Raw genomic sequence first — 25,912 nt, forward strand, 5'->3', positions numbered from 1 at the left:
CATAATATTAAAATAAAAGATTAAGTAACATGCATCATGCAAATATGAAGTGGTCTAAGAGTTTGCAGAAGACTCCCTCCTAGTCCTTGTCTCCCATGACAATATGAACAATATATTCATATAATACATTCATAACAATGTATTAATATAATATCTACTCAACAGTATATGAACAACATTTCAATATGTTTTCTTGTGTCTTCTCCTACAGGGGATGACTCAGTTCACTTTTTTTTTTTTTCCAGTTTTATCACTTTGACTTCAGTCCTTGGCAATAATTGTGCTGCTCTCCAGTGAGAGTGGTGTCAACTTGTTAAGCTCTGTTTCTCTTTGAGAGGAGTTTTATAACAGGCAGTTAAACTGGGTTTGTAATAGGGTCTATGTCTGGTAAGGCTAGAAATAAAACTGCCAGTTTCATTTCTCTGCTTCTCCAATCACTCATCAAAAGCCAAACTGATCAACTGAAAACTCAAAAGCTGGACAATAAAGCAGGAACACTCACTGGAATAGTGGATAGTGCTCTCTGATGCATTCTTGTTTCCAGGACTGCTTCTAGGACCATCAGAAGCTAGATCTGCAAAGGAAATATTGCCTTTCAGGTTAACAGGTAATTGCCAGAATTCCCCAAATAACTCTCCCCTAAAAACTACCCTCCCAAAACCACTTGTGTGTCCCCAATTCTGGAACCGTTTGGTGCTCCACAGCTATAGTTCTTCTCGATACCTGGACAACTTGGCAAGAGGAAAAGCTTATCTAGTGTGGCCTAGAAGAAACATAGACTTTGCATGGGTGCAGTGCATAGAATCATCTGCTTTTCCACTTACAGGTGATGAGCTGCTAACTTTTCCACTTTTAGGAGGTTAAGGTACTGTTCAACATTAGAAGAGATCTCTTGACAAGCAAATAAAGAAGCAAGAGAGTGAAAATTAGACCTGCCTCTAGAAGAAGAAAGACCAAAACTTTTCACTGCTAATTAAAGAAAAAGTGCTAATAGCAGATGAAGAAATCTAAAGAGGTGCAATATTAGTAGCTAAAGATTTTCTTGAGAGTTGAGTTTTATAAAGGGATGTGCGTACTCTCTCTGCCACATTTGGGGACAGCAATAACTATTGGGAGCCTCTGGGTATTTTTTAGGGCAGGGTTTAAAGGAATGCACTTCTACCTTCAGGTGCTAATCTGAATTTGAGTCAGGTATCAACAAACCAAGATATTTATTACCTTGTTGCACACAGTCTGTGGAAGAACAATCACTGAACTTTGAGAGAGATAAAAGAAAAAGCAAACATCGGTGCTTCCCTAGTTACATTATACAGCACACAGGATTGTATTCTGTGTCGGACAGAGGCTTGGGTACATGTGTGCTTAGTGCCACTGAAGAAGCCAACTAGCTGGACAAATGGAGAGCTTGATGCCTAGCATCGAAGTTCTAATTCAAGGCCAAGCATTTCCATTGCTCACTTAAATACCAGAAATGGCTCTCAAAGGTGCCTGGGGAAGGTGGTCTGTTAAGCAGGGGGCCTAGTAGAGAGTATAGCTCTGTATATAAGTAGCGAGAACATGGCAGCAGCCACTGAGGCCCTGTTGCAGGCTCTGATCCATTGCTCAGGTACCCATTTATACCCCATGCACCTGTGGGGATGCACAGAAGAGTGCTCAACTTGACGGGTAGAAACCACAAAATTAGCTGGGTCATTAAAACCAATTTCCCAGGGCCATTTTGAGGGCTAGAATACAATTTTGTTCTGCTAAGTCTCCGTATGACAGGTCCATCTTTTTTTACAGATGGATTTATTACTTTTTTGTACAGGCAGCACATGTAATTCTAGTTTGCTGAATTAGAGTACAAACAAGGTTTATTTGTCCTAACCCTGTAGGGTTCCTTGTTGCATTGATTCTAAAAACTCCCACTCACTATTGATAAATGTTTTGGTGATTGGTTTTTCTCCACTAATCTCCTTTTGCCCATATTCCCTTTCTCACAACATACTGGTCTGTTCAGATATATAAGAGTACATTGTCTCCTGATGCAAGAGGAGTAAAGCAGAGAACAGCCAGGGGTCAGTTTCTCCACAGGTTTGCTGGATATGCCACTATACTGGATTTTCCAGGCAACTAGGAGCCACATGGTCCTACTTAAAAATTTATGTGGATTGATTGGTAGTGCAAAGGGAAAGATTTGAGAAAGCTGTGTTTTCATTTTTGTTCTGCTGTTGTGTAGTTGTCTGAATTTGGGGCAGATTGTTTAGCTTCTCTGTTTCCTTCCACACACCCCCTTCCTCCCCTCTCTTTCATTTGTCTGGCTAGAGACCAAAACCTCCTAGGGAAAAATGATCACTTACTATGTCCTTCTGTGGTGCCTAAACAATACAGCCACAGCTGAGACATTCTGATGCTAGAGTGTAGGAAACAATCATTGTCTGAGACCCTTATCTCTGAAAAATCACTATGTTTCTTTAAAGCAGAAGTTCTCTCTCCATGGTGCCTGTCTGCTGAGGGGTGATAATATAAGGATGGAAACTGTGAGCCATCACCAAGTGACTGAAATAATTCTCATGAATTCGTAATTCCATGCGGTTGCTCTAGATTTCCCAGGGAAATACTACTGCCCTTTTCACTACCTTACCTGATATACTGCATGATACACAGGACAAGCAGGCAATTATCACAGCAATGAGTTATCCTGGATACTGACTGAAAATGTCAACAGAAACGAATTACACTGAAAACCAGGAATGTGTATCCCTGTATTTGTGCAGCATCTCCTCAGGAGAAAACCTGAGAATTCAAATTCACTGGTTATTTTCCTAGTTCTCTGTTAAATGACCAAGACGTGAGTAATGCAGGAAAGACAAATCCATAGGTTAGCATTTTAACTACTTGAGACCATAAATGAGAAATAGGTAAAAAGAAGCACTACTGAATAAAATGGATTAAGGAATTAAAACTTTAACTCAGTTATCCACTTCATTCACTGAAGTTTCTCTCAAGCCAGACCATCCTGCCTACTTTCTCTGGATCTGGAAAGTGAATCTGGAAGATATTTTCCAGCTATGGAACAATCTGGGATCAGAATAACAATTGGAATAATACATCCATCATGGTAAGAGGAGGGACAAACTTCTGCTGGCAGCAGCAGCAGCAAGAGCTGCAGGGACCAGTACAGAAGAGACTGTTTCCTGATAAGCCCAGAGAAAGGAAAATAGGACAATACAGATTCACTAGCACAGGAAACTCTTGCCTTACTCTGGGACCTGCTGCTTTGTACCACAGGACGAGGAATGAGAGCCACTGACAAGAATAAGCTCCTTGGTAAACACTATTTATATCAATTCCCTGTTGCATCATGCAATATGCCAGGCCTGATATTTTTCTGTGCTCGCACCCTGTTTTCTTTTCAGTATCTGCTAGTCCAACACGGCATTCAGCTGAAATCACAGCAAAGTTATTCATTGCTACAACTTGAGCATTACTCCTCTGCTTCTCTGTATTATGCTTCGGGTTTGTTCTTCCCTCAGAGCCTCCTTGTTCCCTGAACATTTCCCTTCCTCAGGCTGCTCCCCCCCTGCCCCCAGCCCTTTTTGCCAGTGTGCACAGAGCTCTTACTTGTTGATTTTGTCAGGGAGCTCACGTGAAAGCCTGCAATAAAACAGAAGGAACAGGTTTGTTAGTAACTGTTTTAAGGTTAGATGTCCAGAGTCTTCACATCATACAAACTGGCAGATTCTAGCAATGTGCTCAGTAACCCCACAAGAAATGCTGACCCGAACTGACACGATGACACTGTTCCCAAGCCCAGAAACTCTGAGCTGTGAAAGCCTGCAGACATCCCTTATAGGTGGGAGCAGAATCCAAAGCACAGCCTACGCTGGGTTGTTATTCTGCTTAAGAGAAGAAAATCCTGAATTAATTGATAGATTCTTAAAAAATTCCTCCTGCCAAAACCAAGTAAGTACCTGCGGGTGAAGAGCTGGCATTTAACTGACAAATAAGTGTTTTAATAAAAGAACTTCAAATGCCTAATTGAGACATGTCTTCAAGTGTCACAAGATCCTTTAAAAATGAACCTTCATTAATTACCTTGGTGCTTTTGGCTAGCAGACTGCCAAGCAGCAGGAGTAAGAGGCATTGGTAATGAAGAAGAAACGGACCTTGCAGAGCGCTGTGAACAATGCTTACTGGCCCGCTACTGTCAGCATCCCCCAGCTTCACAAGTTTTTGGTGCAGAACACTAATTTTTTATTAGCTTTTTGTTAGTATGCTGCTGCTTTTGTGTCTAGACTGTAGCATGCTTGGAAATTAAGGCAGCAGTGAATACTTCACATTTGGAGGCTAGCCACAGACAACCATCGCTCCCACAGTAATTTTTATTACGTTGCATTAAATCCCTTCTGCGATCACTCTGAAGTCAAAGGGAGCTGGGCATTTAACTCGTCCGTGTCTTTGAGACTATCCACCTGTGTGCACTGGCAGCAAAACATTTATCTGTTTGTACAAGACAGACTGTCTCTTGCCAGGGGCGAGTGACTGGCACTCTGCCCACCTGGTGAGGCCTCTCACACTGGATTACTGGAGCTACCATGAAAAAAAAAAAAAAAATCCCTCAGGCACAAAATCCTTAGCAGTTGCTCATTATTTTGAGGTATAAATCACAGCATTTGGTCACCTTCCTCTAGGCTGGAGGGCACCATAAAAGCCCCCTCGTTGGGTCTCTTCAGGGTTCACTGCTGTCACAGCATCAGTGGGGAATGTGGTGCATCTGACCCCATCCCAAGAGCTCCCCGGGAGGACATGACCCACAAGTGCGTCCTCCGTGTCCAAGCTGCGCCGGGCTGGGAGACTGCAGAGGGAACGGTGTGAAGGCAGCTGTAACTCCAGGCAGGCATTGAGCCTCTCTCCTCTGAGTGCCTGGGGTTGCAGCGTTCCTCCTCCGACCGGGGTCCCTGGGGAGTACAAATCCACTCTTACGCCCTCACTGCACTTTCTGTGGACTGATGCTTTGCACAAAGACAGCTCCGACCAGCAGAGCTGTAACACGAGCGAAGCACATTATTCTACTGCTGTGAATGTACTCTCTGAAAACCAGAATGGCTGCTCTTGTTTTACCTCCTCTCTGCACCCAGTTAAAAACATGGATCACTTGAGCCACTGGGGTGCAAATAACCACTTTTGCTAATGATACATGTGACAGAGTTTTAACTGCATTTTAATCACAAACATGCATGAAAAGCACATTCAGGTTGAAAAGCCAAGTACTTAAAAGTCGGCAGTAAGAGCTCTTCTTGAACATACTAAGTATTAGCAATACTCTGAAGATATACAGTTATCTCACCCTGCTTCCTAGGATCCAGAGGAGACTTTTTTCCTAAGCTTTTTATCATCTCATCAATCCATCTGCAAAAAGCAGTGTCACCTTGCTCAGAGACGATCTCTACGATGATTCATTAGGCAATGTTTATAGCATGTTTGGGCAACATTACTGACAACAGCCAAGGAAAAGCTTTTGGGAAGTTAAAAACTCGCCTGTCAAAGGAGGTTTGGAACAACACACAGTACAGAACACAGCAGGACACATACCTGGCATTAAGGAAACATCCAAATATGATATGATTGCTTGTTACCCAAATACTGCCTTTCCTTCAGCTTATAAGGAGTGTGGGATCCCATGGAAAAAAATACCATGTGATCACACAGCAATGGTTGAACAAGCAAATGGTAAAGCCTTGTGTGTGCATAGTCTTGGAGAAAGGCAGAAGACTTTGTCAAGTCTTACAAATAGGTCACTTCTCTATGAAACTTCAACCAGTGTCTCCCAAGCCTGAGGAGAGTTGAGCTTTCCTAAGAAAACCCCTCAAGATTATAACATAATAATACATTTTCCCTTGATTTCACTCTTGCAAAAAAAGTGAACCATTTTGGCTCAAATGAGAGCAAATAAATAAACAGAAGAAGCATGTCAAGCCTGAGACTGACATCCAGGTTCACCCCAAAGACTTAAGGTTTGTCAATGCTGCATGCGGGTGACATTAGGCTCTGCGAACACAAAGGGTCAGGCAACCTGCGGTTCAGTACCTGCAGGCACAACTAAAACCCATGCTACTGTCTTGGCCAGACCTTGTCACTTCAGTAAACCCAGACAACAGAAATGATCCCAGGTAGGAAACAGGACAGCAGCCCCCTGCCCTTCCTTCAAGGACTGTTGGAGCCTCCTGAACCTTTTTTATTTTTTAAAATTGCACACATCTACAAACAATAAAACTACAAGCATCCTTCCCAAAGATATCTCACACAGATTCTGCTACAGCATGAAAAATTAAATGGGAAAAATCTCGTGCCCTTCTCTCTCTCCCCCAGCCCGTCTCCAGTATGCAAGCAAAGCGCCAGCTCACCCTCTGTTCAGAGATTGCTCAGCCCTACCACACAAACAAAGCTGTGCTTATCCGAGCAGTTCAGCAGGTGATTTCAGTTTGAATTTTCTAAATAACCATCCAATGCCCTTTTTGGTGGTGGGGTTACACGCTGCTGTTCTACAGAAAGAGAAGGACAGAAGGAAAGGCAGCATTTCGCTTGCTAACATAGTTACCACAGTTGTTCTAGCTGCCTGTTCAGAGCTTACCACGTCCTTTGGGGCTGCGAGTTAGGGGGCAGATGCTCTGCATAAATAACCTGGGAAGATTTCCAGATTCATCATGAAAAGTGAGGTGTGCAACACTGGCTGTGCTGAGTCCTCGTTGTGCAGTAAGGAGGACAAGGATAAAAAATTTGGCACATGACGGTAGTTTGATTTGAAAATACCTGCCTGAGACAGTTCAGCGCTGGCTAGAAGCTTGACAGATGGAGAAAGAGACCAGTAACTAACCTCTCCCCACTCTGTTCTCCAACAACGGCTACCTAAGCAGCCTGGACACCCTGCAGTTTGCTGCTTCTGTTTTTGGAGGGAAGCCACATGAAACTATGTTCACTGGCAAAACAAACGAATAAATTTGGCTGATTACTCAGAGGGGATACCGCAATATAAATCAAAGCAAAATTAAGAACTTTAAAAAACCTTCCTTGCCCTGACCATGCTATAGATCTGTAATTGTGTTAACTGAGGCTTTGCTATATTTTCTATCTCCCAGGCACTTCGATTTTTGTGTCTCTCTCTTTGTGAAGAAGCTGAAGATACGGTGGGTAATTTTTACCTAATATCACTATCCAGAGTTCCTACACAGTTTGTGTACAGTAAGAGTCAAACACTCCTTGTCTTACTCATAAGAATTTTTCTTGGGGAGATGCCTCCTGTGAATCAAGTGAGTAGGATTTATAATTGGAGGAGTGCAATATAGATATCAATAGATGCAGCAGGTTGATTCATCTGACAGTTTATTATAATAGATCATTTCATCTTACCACCCTGCTGGGTGAACTTAAGCTCATACTGCTTTATGGATTTTTTTGTTGTTTAGGTCACAGAATAAAAAGCTACAATACTTGCAGTTTCTCAGATGTACTTAGACTCTGACTGATCCATTAAATCTCCAATTTTTCATTAATTAAACAAAAGGAGAAAATTAAATATTAGCAAGCAATCCTCTGTGGAGGTGGAGAATGAGTAGGAGCTATGTTATACATGACTGCCAAAGTTAAAGAAGTGTATATGTCAATGGCACGCATGCAGGTTGCTCTCTTTGCTAAAAACAGTCCCTGTTGCCTTCTCTAGCCTGGATGAGCACTACGCAGCCCCTCCTCCGTGGCCGGTGGTTTCAATCTTCTTTAATACAGCAACACTGTTCTCTGATGTTTCTCCAAGTTCTTTCCTAGGCTCCCCCACTCATTTCAGTCACTCTCCAGCTCTCTGTGGCACTCCTCCCACACCCTGATCTTTTGATACGGCTGACTGGAAATTTCTCTTCAAAATGTGGGTTTTTTTCTTTTTCTGCAGCAAGAAAGGAAATTTTCACCAAAATGGCATTTTTTTAAAAATGGAAAATGGTCTTAAAACTAAATATATTCTTTTGCATTGAGGTTAGCCAGCTGAATTATTTTGGTTGAGCATACCAAATAGAAATGTTCTGTTTTGGATCAGTTTCACATGAAGTTGTCTTCCCCTCAGCTCCCACGCAGAAGCTGTGGCTTGGGTGCCTTTGGCTTGCAAGTTCTGCTATCCACTACAGGCTGCAGCACCAGCCCCACTGCACATACCAGCCTTTGCTCTGGTGAACAAAAGGTATCCAGTCCCTACAGAAGCCCCTGAATGTGAAATTTCAAAGAGCTGGAAAGAAATAATCTAATGGCAGGGACAGAGTCAGCATTTCTTCTAGTCTCAGCACAGAATGAACCAACTGGCTTCACACTTGCATTGCTTTAAAAGTTATTAGGGTGCAGCATATGGCCTCCCTTGGCCCTGAGCGATTGCGCATAGGAGAAGAAATCTGTTTAGAGGGAACCAAAACATTTTTCTCAAAGTCTTTAATGTATACTGAGAATAAGGGAGCAAGGGTGGTCTAAAGGTGCACCCATTTGGGATAAGCTACCTAACTATGGTGAGTAATGGGATTTCTTGCATATTTAAGCTGCAAGAATGAAGCGAGGAGCTGGTGCTGTGAGGAGACAGGAAAGGCGTAAGCGTGGAAATCCTGGTGCAGGAGGAAGTAATTTTGAAATGGCAGTTTTATGGGAACTCAGAGTACTGGCTATGCTGACTCCTCCTGGATAGATGGGCCCTTTCTTTCTCAGCCAGGCAATCATGGTCCCAGCACCTTGGGTAGTCCCCAAGCTCAAGAAGATTTATTGGTTTTACAGCAAAGTGAGCTGAGTAAGATGATGACTTTCACAAACAGACCCAAGGAAGACCGTAAAACTTTCTGGGCAAATTTTAAATGTAAAACATAATTGTACAAACAAATTAACAGGTAATTCAATACATGTGATCCATTGCCAGATATGTATTGCAATTTCATTTTAACCTGGAGAATTTACCTGTGTGAGAGAACTTTTAATTAAAAACATTGTCATTTACTGCTTTATTGCAGGGTACCAATGGTAAGGTTTCCATACTACGCACGTTTGCCAAAAGTCACAAAACCTGAAAGGATAATCAAGTAACTACAGCTCACAGTATATGCATTATGGGGCATAGGCTTATTGAAGTAATTGCAAAGAATTCTCTCTAAACCAGTGCCTTGGATTAAAAACAAAAAAATCCCAACTTCCTTAAAATGCTTATTATTATAATATCTTTTTGCACGCTTCTAAGCATTTCAGTGCGTACTAAGCATATGATATTACTCCATTTTTATATCCAGTCGTATACTCTATGACGAAAAATCACAGTACACCCGCATGCTTATCTCCCACAAACACAATCCAGAGGTTGTAAAAAGAGTCTTGTATCCCTTGGGGGATGTTAAACATTAACAATAATTGGGATACACAAACAGAGTCAGTGTCCTTATTGGATTTACACACATGTAGCTGAACGTAATTACTGAGTGAAGGGAAGGCTCAAGAGACCTTAAGAAAACCTGAATAAGTGTTTCTTCAAAATCTAGTAAAGTTAAGCCAGCTAGAAGCATAATAAATGATCACTCATATGATGTGGCATCTATGTTCACCACAGTGGTGCTTTGTGGATAAATACACCAAAACGCACCCAGATGAACTATAAAATGAGACTGGAGTTGGGAAGGATTCATATCTTTTTGACCCTGCATGTGACCATGCTGTACTTTGAACAATGTCATTTAATTGGTAATATGCATTAACTTGCCCTCCAGATTTATTAACAATTGTAAAAATTATAGCTGTTTTCTCCTTTGTCTCCTTTGCTTTGCAGCCAGAAAATTTATCTCAATGACCTCCTCTGGCAGTCAATGCTACACAACGACCACATACAGCTTATATAAAGATTGCTATTATCTTTTGTAATTTATATCTTCCTGTAATGACATTCATTATCCCAACTGAATGTTTTGAAGTTCACCCATCACTCATCATAACTTCATAGCTAGATGACATGGACACAGCGTACCCTGCATGAAAAAGGAAGTGGCCCTCATTCCAGGACAACGCACAAGTGAAGAAGAGATTCAAAATGATACTGTTTGTATAGGAAAATAGAGTATATGTTTTCAAGACTTACTTGAGGTTCCAGGAGCAGAAGTGGTATTGTGAAGAGAGGTCGTAGAAGAAAAAAAACATCCCTCAGTAGATGGAGCACCTGAACTCCCATTTTGTGCCAACTGTGTTCCACTTTCTTGTGTAGCTGGAAACGAGACAGACATTCAGGTAAGATACACCTGTATAAGCATTGCCTCAGATCCTGGACCATCCCCCAGACACATGCTCCTGCCATCATAGAAGAGACTTAAGGTGAGAAAGCACTACAGCTTCTGGTAACTTGTCAAGTGACAAACCATCCCTACAGAGTTGTTACTACTGGCATAGTTAAGACATCTTTAAAACACATCCTAGCATCAGAAACAGCCTCACATCTGTGCCAGAAGACAACCTAGAGCTCTGACGTGGGAGCCGAGAATAATTAGACAGTCTTGCACCAAGAGCAATATAAGCAGAAGAGAGAAGCTCACTTACTGCTCTCTACCTTTAACTTTCATTTTAAAAAAAAGAAAACAACAAAAAAGCAAACTTCAGCCACAATTGTCACATAATGCGATATTGTAAAAAGTTTTAGGGATTGTAATTAAGCGCAGAGTTAATTATTTCATTCTGTGCTGTTAAGGCCTAGGAAATATATATCCCTGAAAATTAATGTATGAAAAATTAAAGTGTCTGATTTCCACTCTCAGTCAATAGAGGATCAAGGCCATCTGTGTCACAAGATTTGCAGTCTAGGGTGAGTCCAAGACGGTGGTGCAGGGCACCGCCTGAGTCTGTGGAACTGACGGTCACCAAATGACAACGAGAAAGAATTTAAGCTGTTCCAGCATAGCTGATAATTCCTACGTCTAGGCTCAAACCTCAGCATAACGACAGGCAAGACAGTGCCTACTGAATAAAACATAGGGGTGCTCAAGAGTAACCTTATACTTCCTTTCTGATATAAATCAGAGATGCGACTGAGTTGTGAACTGTTTTCAATGCCTCTTCATATGAATTTCAAACACTGGAACTAAAACAACTTTAAGACATGTTTTAGGCAAACAAGTGCAACATCACGTGCATGCAACATGTGAATGCTTCATCGCACACTTTATTCAGAAATTCTGATTACCGGTTTGGCCCCTCAAAGAACTGTTTTCTCAGGAAAAAACCCAAACACAACACCCAAAGCTCCGTATTCTACCACCACACACCTTTAACTTGGCCCTTCTCTTCCCCTGTTGGTTATTAAGTGCAATACCTTGGAGAGGCAAGCTTCAAAAATCAATGAGCTAAAAAAGAGTGAGCTGAAGCCACTGAAGTCAGAGGATTCATACAACTTTGGGAACTGAGAGGAGGTAGACAGCTAGGGATGGTATCTTTGAAGATCGAGGCATGGAAGGAAACCATACTTAAAATTATGCTAAACAAGCTGAAATGCCGTAAAGTTTCACTGGGATTCTAGTAAATCAGAAGCATTATTTCACTGTCAGCTCCCTCCAGAAACCTCAGCATTGTACCCCTTCAATACACGCCTAATCTGCAGCAGACACGAGTGTAAAAAGCCCCTTTAGATCATTTTTGACTATGCTATAATGCAAGGATCCGAGAACTTCAATCATTCCTGCATTCTCATCATTGAAGCTTTGAATGAAGCTTTAAAAGCTAACTTTTTCCCCTTTTGGTTCTTACTGTGGATACTTCAGACTCAAATTTTAAATGTTGAATTTTAATCTGAGATCAATTAAAAAAAAAGAAAGAAAAAACCTCAAAGAACCTCCTTCCCTCTTTCAGATGCATGGGCTTGTAACAGTAACAGCAGCCATCTTGTGTCTCCCTTATCATGTTAGTAAAAGCTTGCATGGGAGAATGAAAAGTAAGGCAGAATAACAGTAAGCCTTCATGTGCAGAGACATTTGAGCACAAATACACTTTGTGAATGCTGCAAAACAATCAGGTGTGTGGGAGAGACAAGAAGGGAGGCAGCCAGTTGCCTTGTAACCCTGCAGAGAGCTGTCTTCCCATGGGGATCACATGTTCCAGGCGTCCTATCAGTCCTGGCAGCAGCCCAGCCCTGGGTGCTCCTCTTGTGTTTGGGAGCTGCAAGAACAGATTGTTCTCAGGAACATGGGCTGTGCGCTGGATATGCCTCGGCGGGGGATCAGGAGGGGAGGAATGATAGCATTGCCATTTCTTTCTTTTTTTTTTTTTTTAATTCAGCCTGGATGAGATTCTTCCTGCGACTTGGGGGTAGCACTAGGTATGACTCACACCTTTACCTAGGGCTTGGTGTGAAGCTTGTTGCATTTATTTCAGCAGACTGCAGAACAGGCTCCCCGCTCCTGGTGTCAAAGGGCGAAGTATATGTGCTACTGTGCAACGTCTGTGTGCTAGTTTTTACCACTTCCAGGATGAAAAACACAACTTGGCAGGGAAGGTTCCCTTAATTCACTGTACTACTGTAAGATTAAATCCTAGCAACCCAATTCTCTGCTGACTTGTGGCTTTGAAGCAGCTTTTAAACAGCATCCAAGCCTTACGCCTAATACACAGCATAGCCTCTACCATCAACATGTTTAGCAGATTGAATAGCTTCTGTGCCAAAACCCTATGGGAACAGAAGCATCCATATCCAGCCACTGCTCACGTACGTGATGGCAGCACTGGCAGCGCAGTATGCCTGTTAGAAATCTGCCTTTTTGGTAAATCCCATAACTCATATCTATGCAAGGTTTAATTTGATCTCAACAGGAGGCGACAGTGCAAGTCTTTACTGTAGTGCCCATGCTCTGTGCGGGAACAGGCGGGCGGGACTCTGCGCGGGCACACAGTGACTCAGTTCTGCTGTCCCCACTGACACATCGCTGCAGTAATTCATCACGCTCCGGCTCAGCCAGCTGCAGCAAAGATTTCTGCCTGCCTGGCAGGGGAGTGCCTGGGCTCACAGAAAAGCAGCACAGCAGAGGAGGGCGGCTGCTGCTGCTGCAAAAGCACTCATATCATCAGTTAACGGGTTTGTTGTCAACAGCTGATTATGAATAAAAATGGTAAAGCAGTAAAGATTATAAAATAGCTGTCCGAATGGGGCTGATTGCTGCAGCGGCAGAACTCCCTGGTGGTGATGCACTCTCCCTGCTGATATTTTGATAAGATAAATGACAGTGTGTTAACACATATTTGTCAAAGGGATAATCAACAACAGGGAACCTGAAGCTGCTCTGCAAAGCTGCTGTCTGAGCCTCAGGTATTTCCTTACTCTTTGTGCTCTGAAAACCCTTCATTTTCTTTAACCAGCTGAAATTCGACACATATCCTCACTTGATCTTCTACTTAACCTACATATAATCCACATATATTTTGGCATCTCCCAACAGTACTTTAAATTTTCTTTACAGCAGGCTGTTACCTAACTAGCTTTGACATCATAAGATGCTTCAAGTAAGTGGCAAATACTCTGCATATATTCTATGCACTGCAAGAAATATAGACATCTGTACATGTGTCAAAACCTTACTTGGCAATCAATGAATCGAGGAAAGACCTTTACAGGGCAGAAGGAACTGCACCCAAACCACGTTAAAATGTCAGCACAAGGGCTTTATAAGATGGAAGACTAAACCTTCTCCATTGAGCTCATATCTTTAGCATAAACACACATATAGGCCCTACCCCTGCAATCAATAGCCTGAGAAACCATTTGCGTTAACAAATGCATTCATGAAAGCTTTAGAAAATCCCAGTGCAGCAAAAACAGTGCAACTTCATGCCCATTCAGAGGAATGGAAATTGGCTAGGGAGGTAACCAAACAGATCTCAGTTTTAATGTTTACATCCATAGCTGATTGCATCTGCTGTCTGCCAGCTTTACATTTTCTAGTAAGCAAAAACCCCAAGTATTTCAAAATATATGTTTTAAAACATCTCTCTGCCTGACATGTCTCAGCAGTTGACTATACTCAGTGTTTACCTATAGCGGGCAGTAACAACCTGAGGACAATTGAGCAATATGTGTTACCATAAATCTCTTCCAGTAGCTTTACTGAAATAAAGCTTCATTCTTAATTACCAGTAGTTTGATAGAGAAAAAGTATCTCCTCCACTCTTTTCTTTTCTCACTTTTTAGTATTTAATATTTCATTGCACCATGATGTATCATCATCCAGGAGAGCGGCATGAGATAAATCAGAAAACACAACAGCCAAAAACCCGCTCTTGTAATTTAATACCTTGAGCGCTGACCTTGCATAAGATGCTTGCTCTGTATCCAAGGGAGGAAGAACATAATCTTTTGTTGCATTTCATTTCATATTCTCTTTGATAACTCCAAGCGTCCTAGGACATGAAATCCTGATTGCAGATGCAACTTGCTGTAGTGTGAAACCAAATAAATTCTTGTTTTGGATCCTGGACTGCACAAGTGAGGTCACTCTTCTGACTAAATGTGAGCTATTGGATTTGATCCCTTATATTAATAAATACGAAGGTTAAGGAGACAAGTCTAATTGCTGTCTTCCAATATAATAAACACGGCAGGAGGGCAAAGAGAGAGATTGTACTTATGGCCTGCAGAGGAAAAGAATACTGAAGACTTTAAAAACAAACAAACAAACAAACAAAAAGTTGTTTGCATGATTTCACAGCATGTGGAGCACTGGGGGCTTTTCCTGAATCTATAATAAAAGGTGACAGCAGCCACAGAAATTGCAGCGGAGACCGGAAGCCCTGTCAAATCTCTGCTGTGTGAATGTGATCATTCGCTGAAGCTTTTAGCAGGGATTGAAGCAGAGAAAGTGATGGCCTCTATTGCAAAACAACAGAGGCGCCTGCTTTTTATTAAGAGTCAGGTACAGTAAAGGTAAATTCTGAAGTGTCATAAAGGCACTGCCAATTTCTGCCTCTGTCCTATATGGCCAGCCCAAAACGGGGGAGAAGCGCATGCTAGTGAAAAAGAAAAAGAGAAGGTAGACAACTTTCATCTCCTCTCCATTTTGCGAGCAGAAGTCTTCCTACACTTGTGCTTGCTTCAGAAAGCGTGATTCCCCCAGCCCTGCGCTGCTGCTGGGGATGCCGGCAGGGGATGGGAGCAAAGCCAACAGCACCTCGCCATGCTGCTGACGTGCGGGGTGGAAACAGAGAGATGGCTGTAGGCAGCAGCCAGATGGTGGTCGAGGGGTCTGTGGGTTTTCTGCAAGGGCTAGCCACACATCTGCACAGCTCCTGTGCCCTGTCCCAAAGCCACTACCTTGTGCCCCATCCCACTACTTTGTGCTGAAGCCAAGGCTATGACTTTCTTGAAGTTAGACCAGAATTTTGACTTAAAAACCACTAAAATTGGTTTTCACTTACACAGTTTTTCCAAATACTACTTAGCATTGGAAGAAAATACCAAGTCTTTTAATGCAGGGCAGTTCCCAATGTCTTCTTTAATTTTCCTATTTACAAATGGGAGTGAGAGGCAGAGCCTTGGTTTTAGGTTCATTTATCAACCATTTTTTATCACAAGTTTTTTGGGGATTTTTAGCTTAAATGAAGATTTTTAAAACATCACAACCCAAGCAACTAGGGACTGAACTCTAGATGGTGGGAGGAGAACACAAGAGGAATAGAAAGGAGGCCCATCGTACCTCCAGCACTAGTTTTTCAGGACATCAGTGCAGAGCAGTGGCTGGAGCTAAGCTGCACTGGCAGGTATGCCTTTCCTTGTTAGCTTTTCTTTCCCTGCTAGGAGCTCTACCTGTCACCAGGGTTTAGTTCCAGGTGGCTGTGCTGCTCGGGGAGCAAGCCAGGAGCCTCTGCCAAACCGAAAGGACTAGGAATTGCATCCGTGATGCGATGCACCATGCGATGCTTTTGACAGGCCCACAGAGTCACAAATGCAAGCTTGAAAAGATTCTTTGTGGCCTTTAGTATGAGTTCAGCAGCTTGTGCATTGGCCAGACTGTATCCTGTGACTCACCGATACTGGCATTTAAAAGCCAAGCTAAAACATGAAAGACTTTGGGCTGACAATCAGACTACTCCCTACCTCAAGCACAGCGGGAAAGCTGCATCAGTAGAAGATGTAACCACTAAGTGAAAGGATAATTGTTCTCCAGACAGCTTAGCAGGCCTGGGTCCATGAAGGGTAGCTTTAAAGGAGAATTTGCACAGAGAAAGCATGCAGACCGTTTCACAGGAGTGCCTTTTTAGGCAAGGAAGCCAAGGGAAGAGAAGTCAAGTTCTAATTATTTGTCACAGTTCAGTATGCTCTAAATATCAACTCTGAGAACGTTGGTGTACCACTGACTCCTGAGTTAAATATCTGGAGTATTTATTTTTAATTTTTTGAGTCAATTAAGTATATTAAAAAAAAAAAGAGTATTTCAAAGCTCTGGTTCAGCAAAAGACTTCAGCAAACATTTACAGTGTAGTTCATAGACAAAAAAGGGAGACTGAATTTCATCTTCAGTTTACTGAGCTCCTTTTGGATGTTATTATGCTTATTTAAATTAATCCAACTACTTCCTAGATACGTGGGATTATTTTTAATTTTCTTTTTCTAGAATCCAATCTGATGTGCTGGGCCAACACACATCATATACTGAAGATTTATGGGGAACAAAAGTATTTCCTAAGATTGATGCAGGGTAATTAGTACCACCTCCCTGCTTTCAGTACCATGACTCACAATAATATATAACATAATTAACTGTAGTATTGTAACATATATAAAAATAAAAAACAAAGGAGGCTGTTCTGACACCATTCTGATCACACAGAATCATTTATTTTTGATGAAATACTTATTTAAATAAAACACAAAAAAAGTAAGAAAATTTAAAAATGAACACTCTTCCAAATACATCTCTCCCAATTACAGGGTGATTCAAATCCTGTGTAATGGCTTCAGATCACCTCCACTACAAATTAAAGGTACAGTATTCTTTCTGTAAGATTCTAGGGCAAAATTCATTAAAGATAAGTAATATGGTAGGATGAATAGCTCTGCTTCCCCAAACCTCCAAATCCATAACCCAAACTACTACTTTTGACCTCCCCTTTCACTGCCCCATGCTGTTTTACAGAAATGTAGCATACAATAAATCAGAAATCTTTCAATGAAATTATCACTTACTGTTTGTTGTGCTGCCACTTTTATCTGCTGCTGTAGTGGTCACTTTTACTGGTGGTTGTGTTGCTGCACCTTGTGTTATTTGTTGTGTAGTATTAGGTGAAGAAGGCGTGGAGTCTAATAAAGGAATGACATTCACATTAATTCCTCAATTTTGTATACACACATATACACATACACAAAACACACCTATTGCCCTGCTTGCAGCCAAGTTTTAAATTGTCGAAAGAATATTTCATTTAAATCAAAGATCAACAGGGACAGGGCTCCCTTCACTGCAAAGCCACTCCCTGCCCCATAGGCGGGTCATCCCACTGATAACAAGCCCATGATAATGCAGTTACAAGGCCTGGCTTGGCGCTGCCTTGAGACTGACAAGAAGACAGCTCCTGCACACACCTGCAAGATTTCACCAGAGTTCGTTATCTGTAAAATAAATTCCCAAGCCAAGAGGCACTGCTGCTTAATTTCCTGAATGACCACTGGGGCAGCATAGAATCATAGCATTGTTTTGGTTGGAAAAGACCTTTAAGATCATCAAGTCCAACCATTAACCTAGCAATGCCAAGTCCACCACTAAACCATGTCCCTAAGCACCACATCTACACATCTTTTAAATACCTCCGGGGATGGTGTCTCAACCACTTCCCTGGGCAGCATGTTCCTGTGCTTGACAACTCTGTCAGTGAAGAATTTTTTCCTAATATCCAATCTAAACCACCCTCAGCACAACTTGAGCCCATTTCCTCTTGTCCTATCGCTTGTTACTTGGGAGAAGAGACCAACACCCACCTGGCTACAACCTCCTTTCAGGTAGCTGCAGCGAGCCATAAGGTCTCCTCTCAGCCTCCTCTTCTCCAGGCTAAACCACCCCAGTTCTCTCAGCTGCTCCTCATCAGACTTGTGCTCTAGACCCTTCACCAGCTTCACTGCCCTTCTTTGGACATGCTCCAGCACCTCAGTGTCTTTCTTGTAGTGAGGGGCCCAAAACTGAACACAGCACTTGAGGTGTGGCCTCACCAGTGCCGAGTACAGACAATCACTTCTCTAGTCCTGCTGGCCACACTATTTCTGAACTCAAAGAAACTTTCACTTACTGCTTGGGATGGATTCATTTGTACTGCTCACCGCAGTTGTCAGCACTGAAGTTTGCAAGGTTGTTGCTTGTGAAATTGATGCCTTCACAGCTTCTGTTACTGCAAAAAAGGCATTCGCATCTTTATTGATTTATTTTATCATGCATAAATAAACATCATATACCTCTAGCTGCCTTCTCTCACAAAGCCAGTGAACTTCTGTTTAAAGTCTGGCCCTTATAGAGCTTTCTTACCCACATATTTTTAAAGTGGATTCAAAGTCCATGTGGTTGGTATCAAAGGGAAGGTTTGACCTGTGGACAATCCACAATTTGCCCACTGAGAGTTAGCAGCTGTGCCTTCCAGCCATTCCCTAAGAAGGAGGCATATGCTCTTTGGGAGTTATACAGAGGTGCTTGGCATGACTGCCAAGGGAGGAGGTGAGGGGAAAGGAGCCTGGCGTGGATGGATGGATTCACTGTGCTGCTGGACTGGACTGCTGACTAGCACTTGGCTGCACACCTGTTTTATAGGAGGAGGGATGTAAACTCCCCAGAAAGAAGTGGTAGTCATGCACAGGAACACAGCTTATATACTACAGAACTGAAAGGGAAAAGACTCTAATAGTCTTTGTGCAATTTTTTTCCTCTTCTCTCAGTTGTCCACCTCGAGCCACAGTTGAGTCTTCTTCTCTGGCTAGCTTCCCCAGAGCCTCTTCCTCTGCACCCAGAGCTCTGGGGAAAAAAGAGCACCCAGCAGGTCTTCTTCTGAGGTATGCAGCAAAGCTTAGGACATCTTGGATGAGATGAGTAAGTGATAGTCCCCAGGGTGAACATGGTGCCCTTTGTAAGGTGGCTCCCGGTAGTTCTCTTCTCCAGAGGGGTGAGATTTGGAGGCTGAGGGGAGGAGAAAGGGCTGCCTCAGGCAGAAGGGATCATCTCCAGCTGCTGCTGGTACGGAAAGAAGGGAGCAGAGTTGCCCAAACATCATTAAGGCAATAGCAAGGTTTAAATCAGTGTGTCTTGCTGTGCATGGATGGCATACTGCAGGTCCTATGTGCCCCTGGCACATGTTCAGGGAACAGACTGGCCAAATTGCTGCTGAGGGATCTGGGCTAAAAACCTCGTAACTAATAACTTTAAGAGACCAGTTTTCAATTCTGTAATCTAATACAAACAGAAAGTGCTACTGTCAGCTAGAGGCTCATTTCAATCCCTGACAACAACCCAACACGTGCCATACTACCTCTTCTAGCACTTTTCATGGATGTGAAACATGATAGAATAGGAACGAATCATGACAGGACATGTCATTTTCCCTCATATGACTTGAGCACTTCCAAACGCAACGCTCACACCCTAACTTTTAAAATATAACTTATACTCTCTTCCTCCACTCTCAGTTCGCTGGCTGTTCACCTCGAATAGCAGTGCCTCAAAGGAATGGACCTCCTTGGCAGCTTGCTCCACACCCACAAAGTGCTTTAATCTCATAGTGGGCTTCTATTGCTTTTCTCATAGGCATAAATAACAATACTGCTTCTCCTTCTGCGACAAAAAGCTGCAAGAGAAATTTCAGTGAAACATTTGAAGAGCTCATTCACTGTGAGGTGTTGAGTCTTTATTAAATGTCTTTGAAACAGACATGAACATTAGGGTTTTTGAAACATAAAAGAACTGCAACACAATTTGAAAGGAACTAATTCTTCTGCTGCTATAAACATAACATATGCATGCTTCACCTGGCTGCATCTTATTCACTGCCATTACTAGCACTTCAAGTGTATGCATCATTATCATCTCAGTGCTTTCAGCTCCAAAACAGACTCATTAGTATCTCTAGCTATCAAAAAATATAATACTGTGTCCAAGTTTTCTTCTCTCATCACTTATTAAATGCAACAGTTTTGACATTCAAACTAATACAGGAGTTGATATTTAGCTCACATGAATGAAATATGGTCAATATTGATTTTTCATAACTACAAAGCTACAAAATAAAGAGAACTGAATGTGTCAGTTGAAGATGTAAACCAGAATCACAGACTTTTACCATATGAAGCAGATATTTTCTGTGTTAAGTCTTCACAGTTTTAGGACTTTAAGTTTGATCTAGTAAAAACAATCACAAACAAGAGGGAGAGAGAATGCAGCTTTTGAAACTGAGGGCACTGGTGCCACCCTCTTACCCTCAGAAGTGAATCTTGACATCAGTAATTTCAAGAAGTTACCAATAGCATTTTTGCAAATGACAACTTTATGCACATGTAGTATTTCCTATTAACTGAGGCCCAACATTAGCATACATTGCATAATTCTTTACTATTAACATCCATGTCCTCCTCCATCACTCCACATCCATCAAATCACTACTCCCTGCTGTCCAATCCCTTAACTGATGTTGTTTCCCAAATTATTCTCAATCTGGTGATTTCTTGAACTATAAGTCTTAGCTAATTCTTTAATATCTGACCACACTTAAACTACTCCTTGAGAGCAGAGGAACTCACAGAATTTCAGCCTTTTTCACCTGAAACAAAAAATGCAGCCTGCTCAAATTAACCCTCTCTTTACTAAGATCCTTCAATCCTTTCTTCTCAACAGACTTTTATAAGAGGCCCAGGGAAACACATTGCTCCACAATCGCATTACATGAAATAATTCACCTAAATTCTCCCAGAAGTTTGAAAAGCTGAAAGCTAAAAAGGCAATGGGAGCTTCAGAATACCAGATAGCAGTGAATTTGAACTCTTACCAGATTTTAATGTTGATGCAGAAGCAGATGTCCTGACAGTACCTGGAGTATTGCCTTCTGAAATAAACACAGAAAGAATCATATTACTTCAGCCACCTTCCAGATTTATTTAGCACTACATAGGCACATAAGGCAGTGAGCAGCAAGGACCTTCCTGGAAAGTCAAGTTCAGAAGCCTATTAGCAGAAGCAACCAAATCATACAACTCTGTTAGTAACCTTTTGAATCTGTATCCTAAATCTCTTAACTTTACTACTGTGATGGGGAGCATCTGCTATGGTCTCCCGTCTTGGACTGCGGGTTGTTTTCCAGCAGGTATTAGTGTCTCTAAGACTAATTTGGAAAAAAAACCAACAAACAAACAAACAAACAAACCCACAAAAAAACCAACCCTGAAGCAATTAAAGGTTATTTGCTAGCTCTTCCTCTCCTTGAGTACAACCACAGTTGCTCTGGGTCCTCAAGGTGGAGGATTAACTAAAATAACTGGCTGCAGGAGTAAGCAGTCATTCTCCTGACTTGGAGGAACAAAATTGTACTAGCTCCTTGGCTAGTACAAATACTTCAGGAGGGTTTTTCAGCATCACCCTGATCCCTATATGTGAGGGGAAGAAGAGAATTCACAGAACATGGCTTGGGAAGCACCAAGTTGAGTAACGATTGACTTTCCCCATTGCCCTCAAGGCAGTGCTCCACTCATTGGCAGTTTATTGCAGTAAATGATGCCAGTCTTAAAAATCCTAGATCAAGTTAGTAGGTGAAAGTCTCCAATATTATAAAACAAACTGGCCAAAACCACCCCCACCAAACCAAAAGCAAAATAATTTCTATATCTTCTGGCAGTGCTGAAAAGATGTAACAGCATAACTCAACTAGAATTTTGGCTTCAAATAAGATTTTCAGTCTTATTTCTTGGGTGTCCATTTTTTTCTACTAGAAGAAGTTAAGGGGGAAAAGAAGTTAAGGGTGTGATGAAGGGAGTGAAAAACTACATTGAGTCAGAAACAGTGGCATTTCACAACCATTTTACACTGCTGTGAGACAAGGATGGGTACATTTGGGGAGGAAGAGATCAGCTCTGCGACTGAATGGGAGAGCAAAATGGCACAGACTAATCCCCCAGTGCTTTCAGGTTTGGAGCGTGACATCCTGTCACGCTGCATTAGCATGCTGCAATATAGACATCACAAAACTGAGTCAGGACAGCATGTCGCTATTCTTGTGCGACTCCATTCATGGTAATATCTGCTGGCATTCTCTCTTTTTTTGGCTACAGGGCAGAACAGTCAGCTTTGTTCCCTTTGCTCAGTGTGCTGTGTGCCGATTAACGTTTCACGAGCACCACCCAAGGCCTGCCAGAGTCACAGATTTAACCTGGAAAAAAACCAAACCCAAAACATAATACAATTGCAGGAGCTCTGCGGGCACGTATTAAGGCCTAGTCAGATGAGCCCTTACAACTCCTCTTCAAGCAGTGTAAGGTGTTAGCAGCCCTCTCGGCACCTGCACATTTCTAATGGACCTCAGCCAGGTTGTTGCCCCTTCCCAGTGAGCCCCATTCTCTTGGGCATCTCTTCTAGGTACGCTGCTACCTTCACAGTGCCTCCTCACAGCACGTGCTGGCCCAGTTTGATATGGGTATATCCAGCATCAAATTAAATCAGTTCCCTAAGGGTCTGCTGCTGCCTCAGCCCTAATCCCCAGGACACATGAATACAGTCAGGTTATGCACAGCCCTCTGCACAGTGCATTTAAAATACTGGTTTTCCTGCCATTTAGTTACTCTGTCAGAATACCACTTCATAACCCACACTTGAAATACTTTGAAAGCAAATTTTATCCAAATAGACCAAAAAGCAATCTTCTTTCCCTAAACAACAAGCATCTTTCCGTCTCTTACATTCTCATTGCGAGCTGCTGACAACACTCCTGTAAATCCCCACACCACGAGGCCACAGCACTAAAACAGAATGTTTTTTCAACAGTGCCTACATTTCATATGGTTCGTTATAACATCTCTCAGTAACTACCATGTCTGTAACACCAGCTAAATACACTAGCTGGCTAAGTAGCTCATTCCCTAAGTCTTCCCTTAACTCAGCATGACTTTGTGGAAAGCCCATTGCGATACTTAGATTATTCATCCTTTAAAGATGTTCCATTTAATAACCATGTTGATAGGCCAAGATTTCCTCAAAACTAAAAAATAAAATAAAATTGAGAACTGAAGTCACAGTTTTGTTACAAATCACAATTTTCTGATTTTATCACAGGCTAGAGATAAACTAAGGTAAATTGGATTAGCAGAGTAGGATAAAGTGGAGGTTTAGGAATTAATTGTTTTCTTAAAATGGTGGATAATTAAGTATAATTTAAAAACAAGTTGAAACCAATGTGCAAAAATGCTTAAAACTAGCCACGATTTGGGGGCGGGAGGAGGGAGGGGAAGTGATTGTTTAAAGGAAGCAATACAGCTGGTGGCTTATTATGCTCTTATTTGCAATGTTAAGTTGTGACTAAGGAGAATCCTATGGGGGATAAAAGCAAGAGATCAAAAATGATTGAGAAGGGAACTTTGACCCATTAGAGACTGTTGCTAGACAAAGAGAGAGACAGAAAGACTCATTTTTCTGCTCATGTCAGGTTGGCTGCAGCCTCAGATGATGGACAACCCATTAAAGTTACAATTGCATGGTTTGGGGCAAATTTAGATCCCTTTGATATGAGAGCACCTCGATCTACTCTGATGTGGGAGTAGCCAAAATCTACTTGGCAACTGCTCCCACACACAAACCTCTCCCATTTGCCGTGTTCCCAGCCAAAAGAGTGTAGGTGACCTGTGATGTAGCGCACCTGTGGTGTCTGGAGAACACGTGTGGAGCTAAAAGGTGCTCAGACGTGACACTGGGCTAAATAAAGGGATGATGGTGGTGGTGGTAAGATCTGAAAAGAAAAAAACCATGTCTACAAGTAGATATCAAGGTGAGGAGAATCAGAACTGGGAGAAAGTTAACAGGACAGGAAGAAGATGAGAGGGGAAGGACAGAAAGGCTCAGAGATAGTAAGACAATAAGGGTGGCAGGGAAAAATAAGAAATCAAGAAGAGCTCAAAAACATTTGACCTATGGCCACAAGACCAAAATGAAAAAAGAGAAACTGTGGTTTGTTGGGGTTTTTTCTTTCAGGTTCACAGAATTTCACTTTATTGTCTTTTCTGGCTCAGATTTAAATGGTTCATTTGTTCTAAAATTAAAGCAACAGTAAAATCATTTGTATCTAGTCTTCAGATATGATTTCAAAATGAACGAACTGAAGCACTGAACGAACTTTCTTTTTCAAAATTCAGGAGGAGTCCCTGAATTCAGCCAGGGCTGACCAATGGCCACAGTTGTCCTCAAACTGCAGCTTTTGATGTAGGCTTCAGTCTCCAAGGTCTGAGCTTACAGCTCTCATCATCTTTTCCCTTGCATTATTTTTACCTTTACACTGGGAAGACTAAGATAAATGGGTTTTGACCTTGTGTTAATTAGGTGCCTGCTATTGCTATAATCAAGACAGAAAAAAAGCAGAAATGACTGTGATATTATATCAACAGTTCTGTTTATACACTGCAGGATACTACAGAGCACAAACCACTAAGTTTAAAACACCACATGAGAAAGCTAATACAAAAGTGAATGCCAAAAAGTCAAAGCAAAAACATTTTTAAAGATGAATAGATTGTTCAAAATATATCTTGATTATCTTTATTACATGAATTACTGAATTTAAATGCTGTCCGGTTTGGTATCAATCTGATTTTGAAAAGAACTTATTTTTATGGAAAAGCCACTATCACTACAGAAACCATTTTCCTAATGAGTATGTAAAATATTCCTGCTCAAAACCAGACCAATACCTAGAAGTTTGTAGCTGGTAGCAAGTACCAAAGAGGTGCCCTGAGGAAACCTGCACATGTTAATTCCCTGCTTCAAGGCTATAAAGCAGAATCTACAGGTGGCGTCATTGTATTATGTTTGTTTATTGTATATGATGTTTGTTTGTGTGATCTTGGGCCTTTGCAATTATACACAAGTCATGGAGAAGTCAAAGTTGCTTTCTGTCTTTCCACACCATCAGAAATAAATAGAATTATTTTTTTTTTCCAGGGAGCAAATGGTAATTCTGCCAGCCCCATGACCATGATAGAGACTCCAGTAACAGCTGCTCCAGCAGTACCTGTGGGAAGACTGCATGCTTCACCTAATGTTTTGTCCTTTCTGGATAAAGTTATAGCTGTCCTTGTGAGAAAAGCTAGTACTGATATTCTCAGAGTTCCCAATAAATAGCTGCTGCCTGACAATGTACACAACCTGTTTACACTTACCCTGGAGCTCTGTGGTCTATTACGTTTTCTCTTTCATTTTCATTTATTGCTGCTTCATCTCTTCATTCTCTTATCTGATCTTTCCCCAGGCCCAGTGTAGTTCTTGCACTTCTCTTATTTCTGCTTTTACTCCTCACTCATCTTTCTTTCCTGCTTCATGACCTTCTACCCTAAACCTTGAGATAAATTTCTTTCTTCTTTCATAATGCATTTTTGTATAAAGGATCCCACACTCTCCAATTTAAAAAAAAAAAAAGGTTTGCCTAGATGAGTAGTTCATCTCCCATCAACCAGTCATTGCACCAACACTGCTCCCATGTGCGGAGAGCAAAATCAACTTTTGGACACGTCTCAAGCCCTCAAGACAGAACTCAAGTGCACCTGAATACATTAATTTAGGGATCAACTTAAGGTTTAATTCTTGATGTAGAAATAAGCCTTCTACATGGGCCTTCTACCTGATGAGGTTTAGTATTTAACTGCTTTTGGGCTTTCCTCCTCAGTAATGTTTTGCGAAGGCCCAGG

The 25,912-nt window shown here is 41.8% G+C and overlaps 1 protein-coding gene across 3 annotated transcripts in view; it reads right to left on the minus strand.

Moving 5' to 3' along the window:
* The window catches only part of EMCN (endomucin), a 55,682-nt gene that overhangs the window by 17,453 nt on the left and 12,317 nt on the right, over positions 1-25,912 (minus strand). For 2 of the 3 annotated variants that reach the window (XM_054824993.1, XM_054824992.1), the window contains exons 2-7: positions 21,022-21,078; positions 18,289-18,387; positions 17,195-17,308; positions 10,121-10,243; positions 3,604-3,636; positions 503-574 (exon numbers count right to left, since the gene is read on the minus strand). In XM_054824993.1, coding sequence (XP_054680968.1) covers positions 503-574; positions 3,604-3,636; positions 10,121-10,243; positions 17,195-17,308; positions 18,289-18,387; positions 21,022-21,078 — 498 coding nt within the window. The remainder of the gene's footprint in view (positions 1-502; positions 575-3,603; positions 3,637-10,120; positions 10,244-17,194; positions 17,309-18,288; positions 18,388-21,021; positions 21,079-25,912) is intronic. The other variant, XM_054824994.1, reaches the window with a different exon arrangement.

This window comes from Grus americana, chromosome 4 (assembly GCF_028858705.1).
Source record: "Grus americana isolate bGruAme1 chromosome 4, bGruAme1.mat, whole genome shotgun sequence".
Lineage (NCBI taxonomy): Eukaryota > Metazoa > Chordata > Aves > Gruiformes > Gruidae > Grus > Grus americana.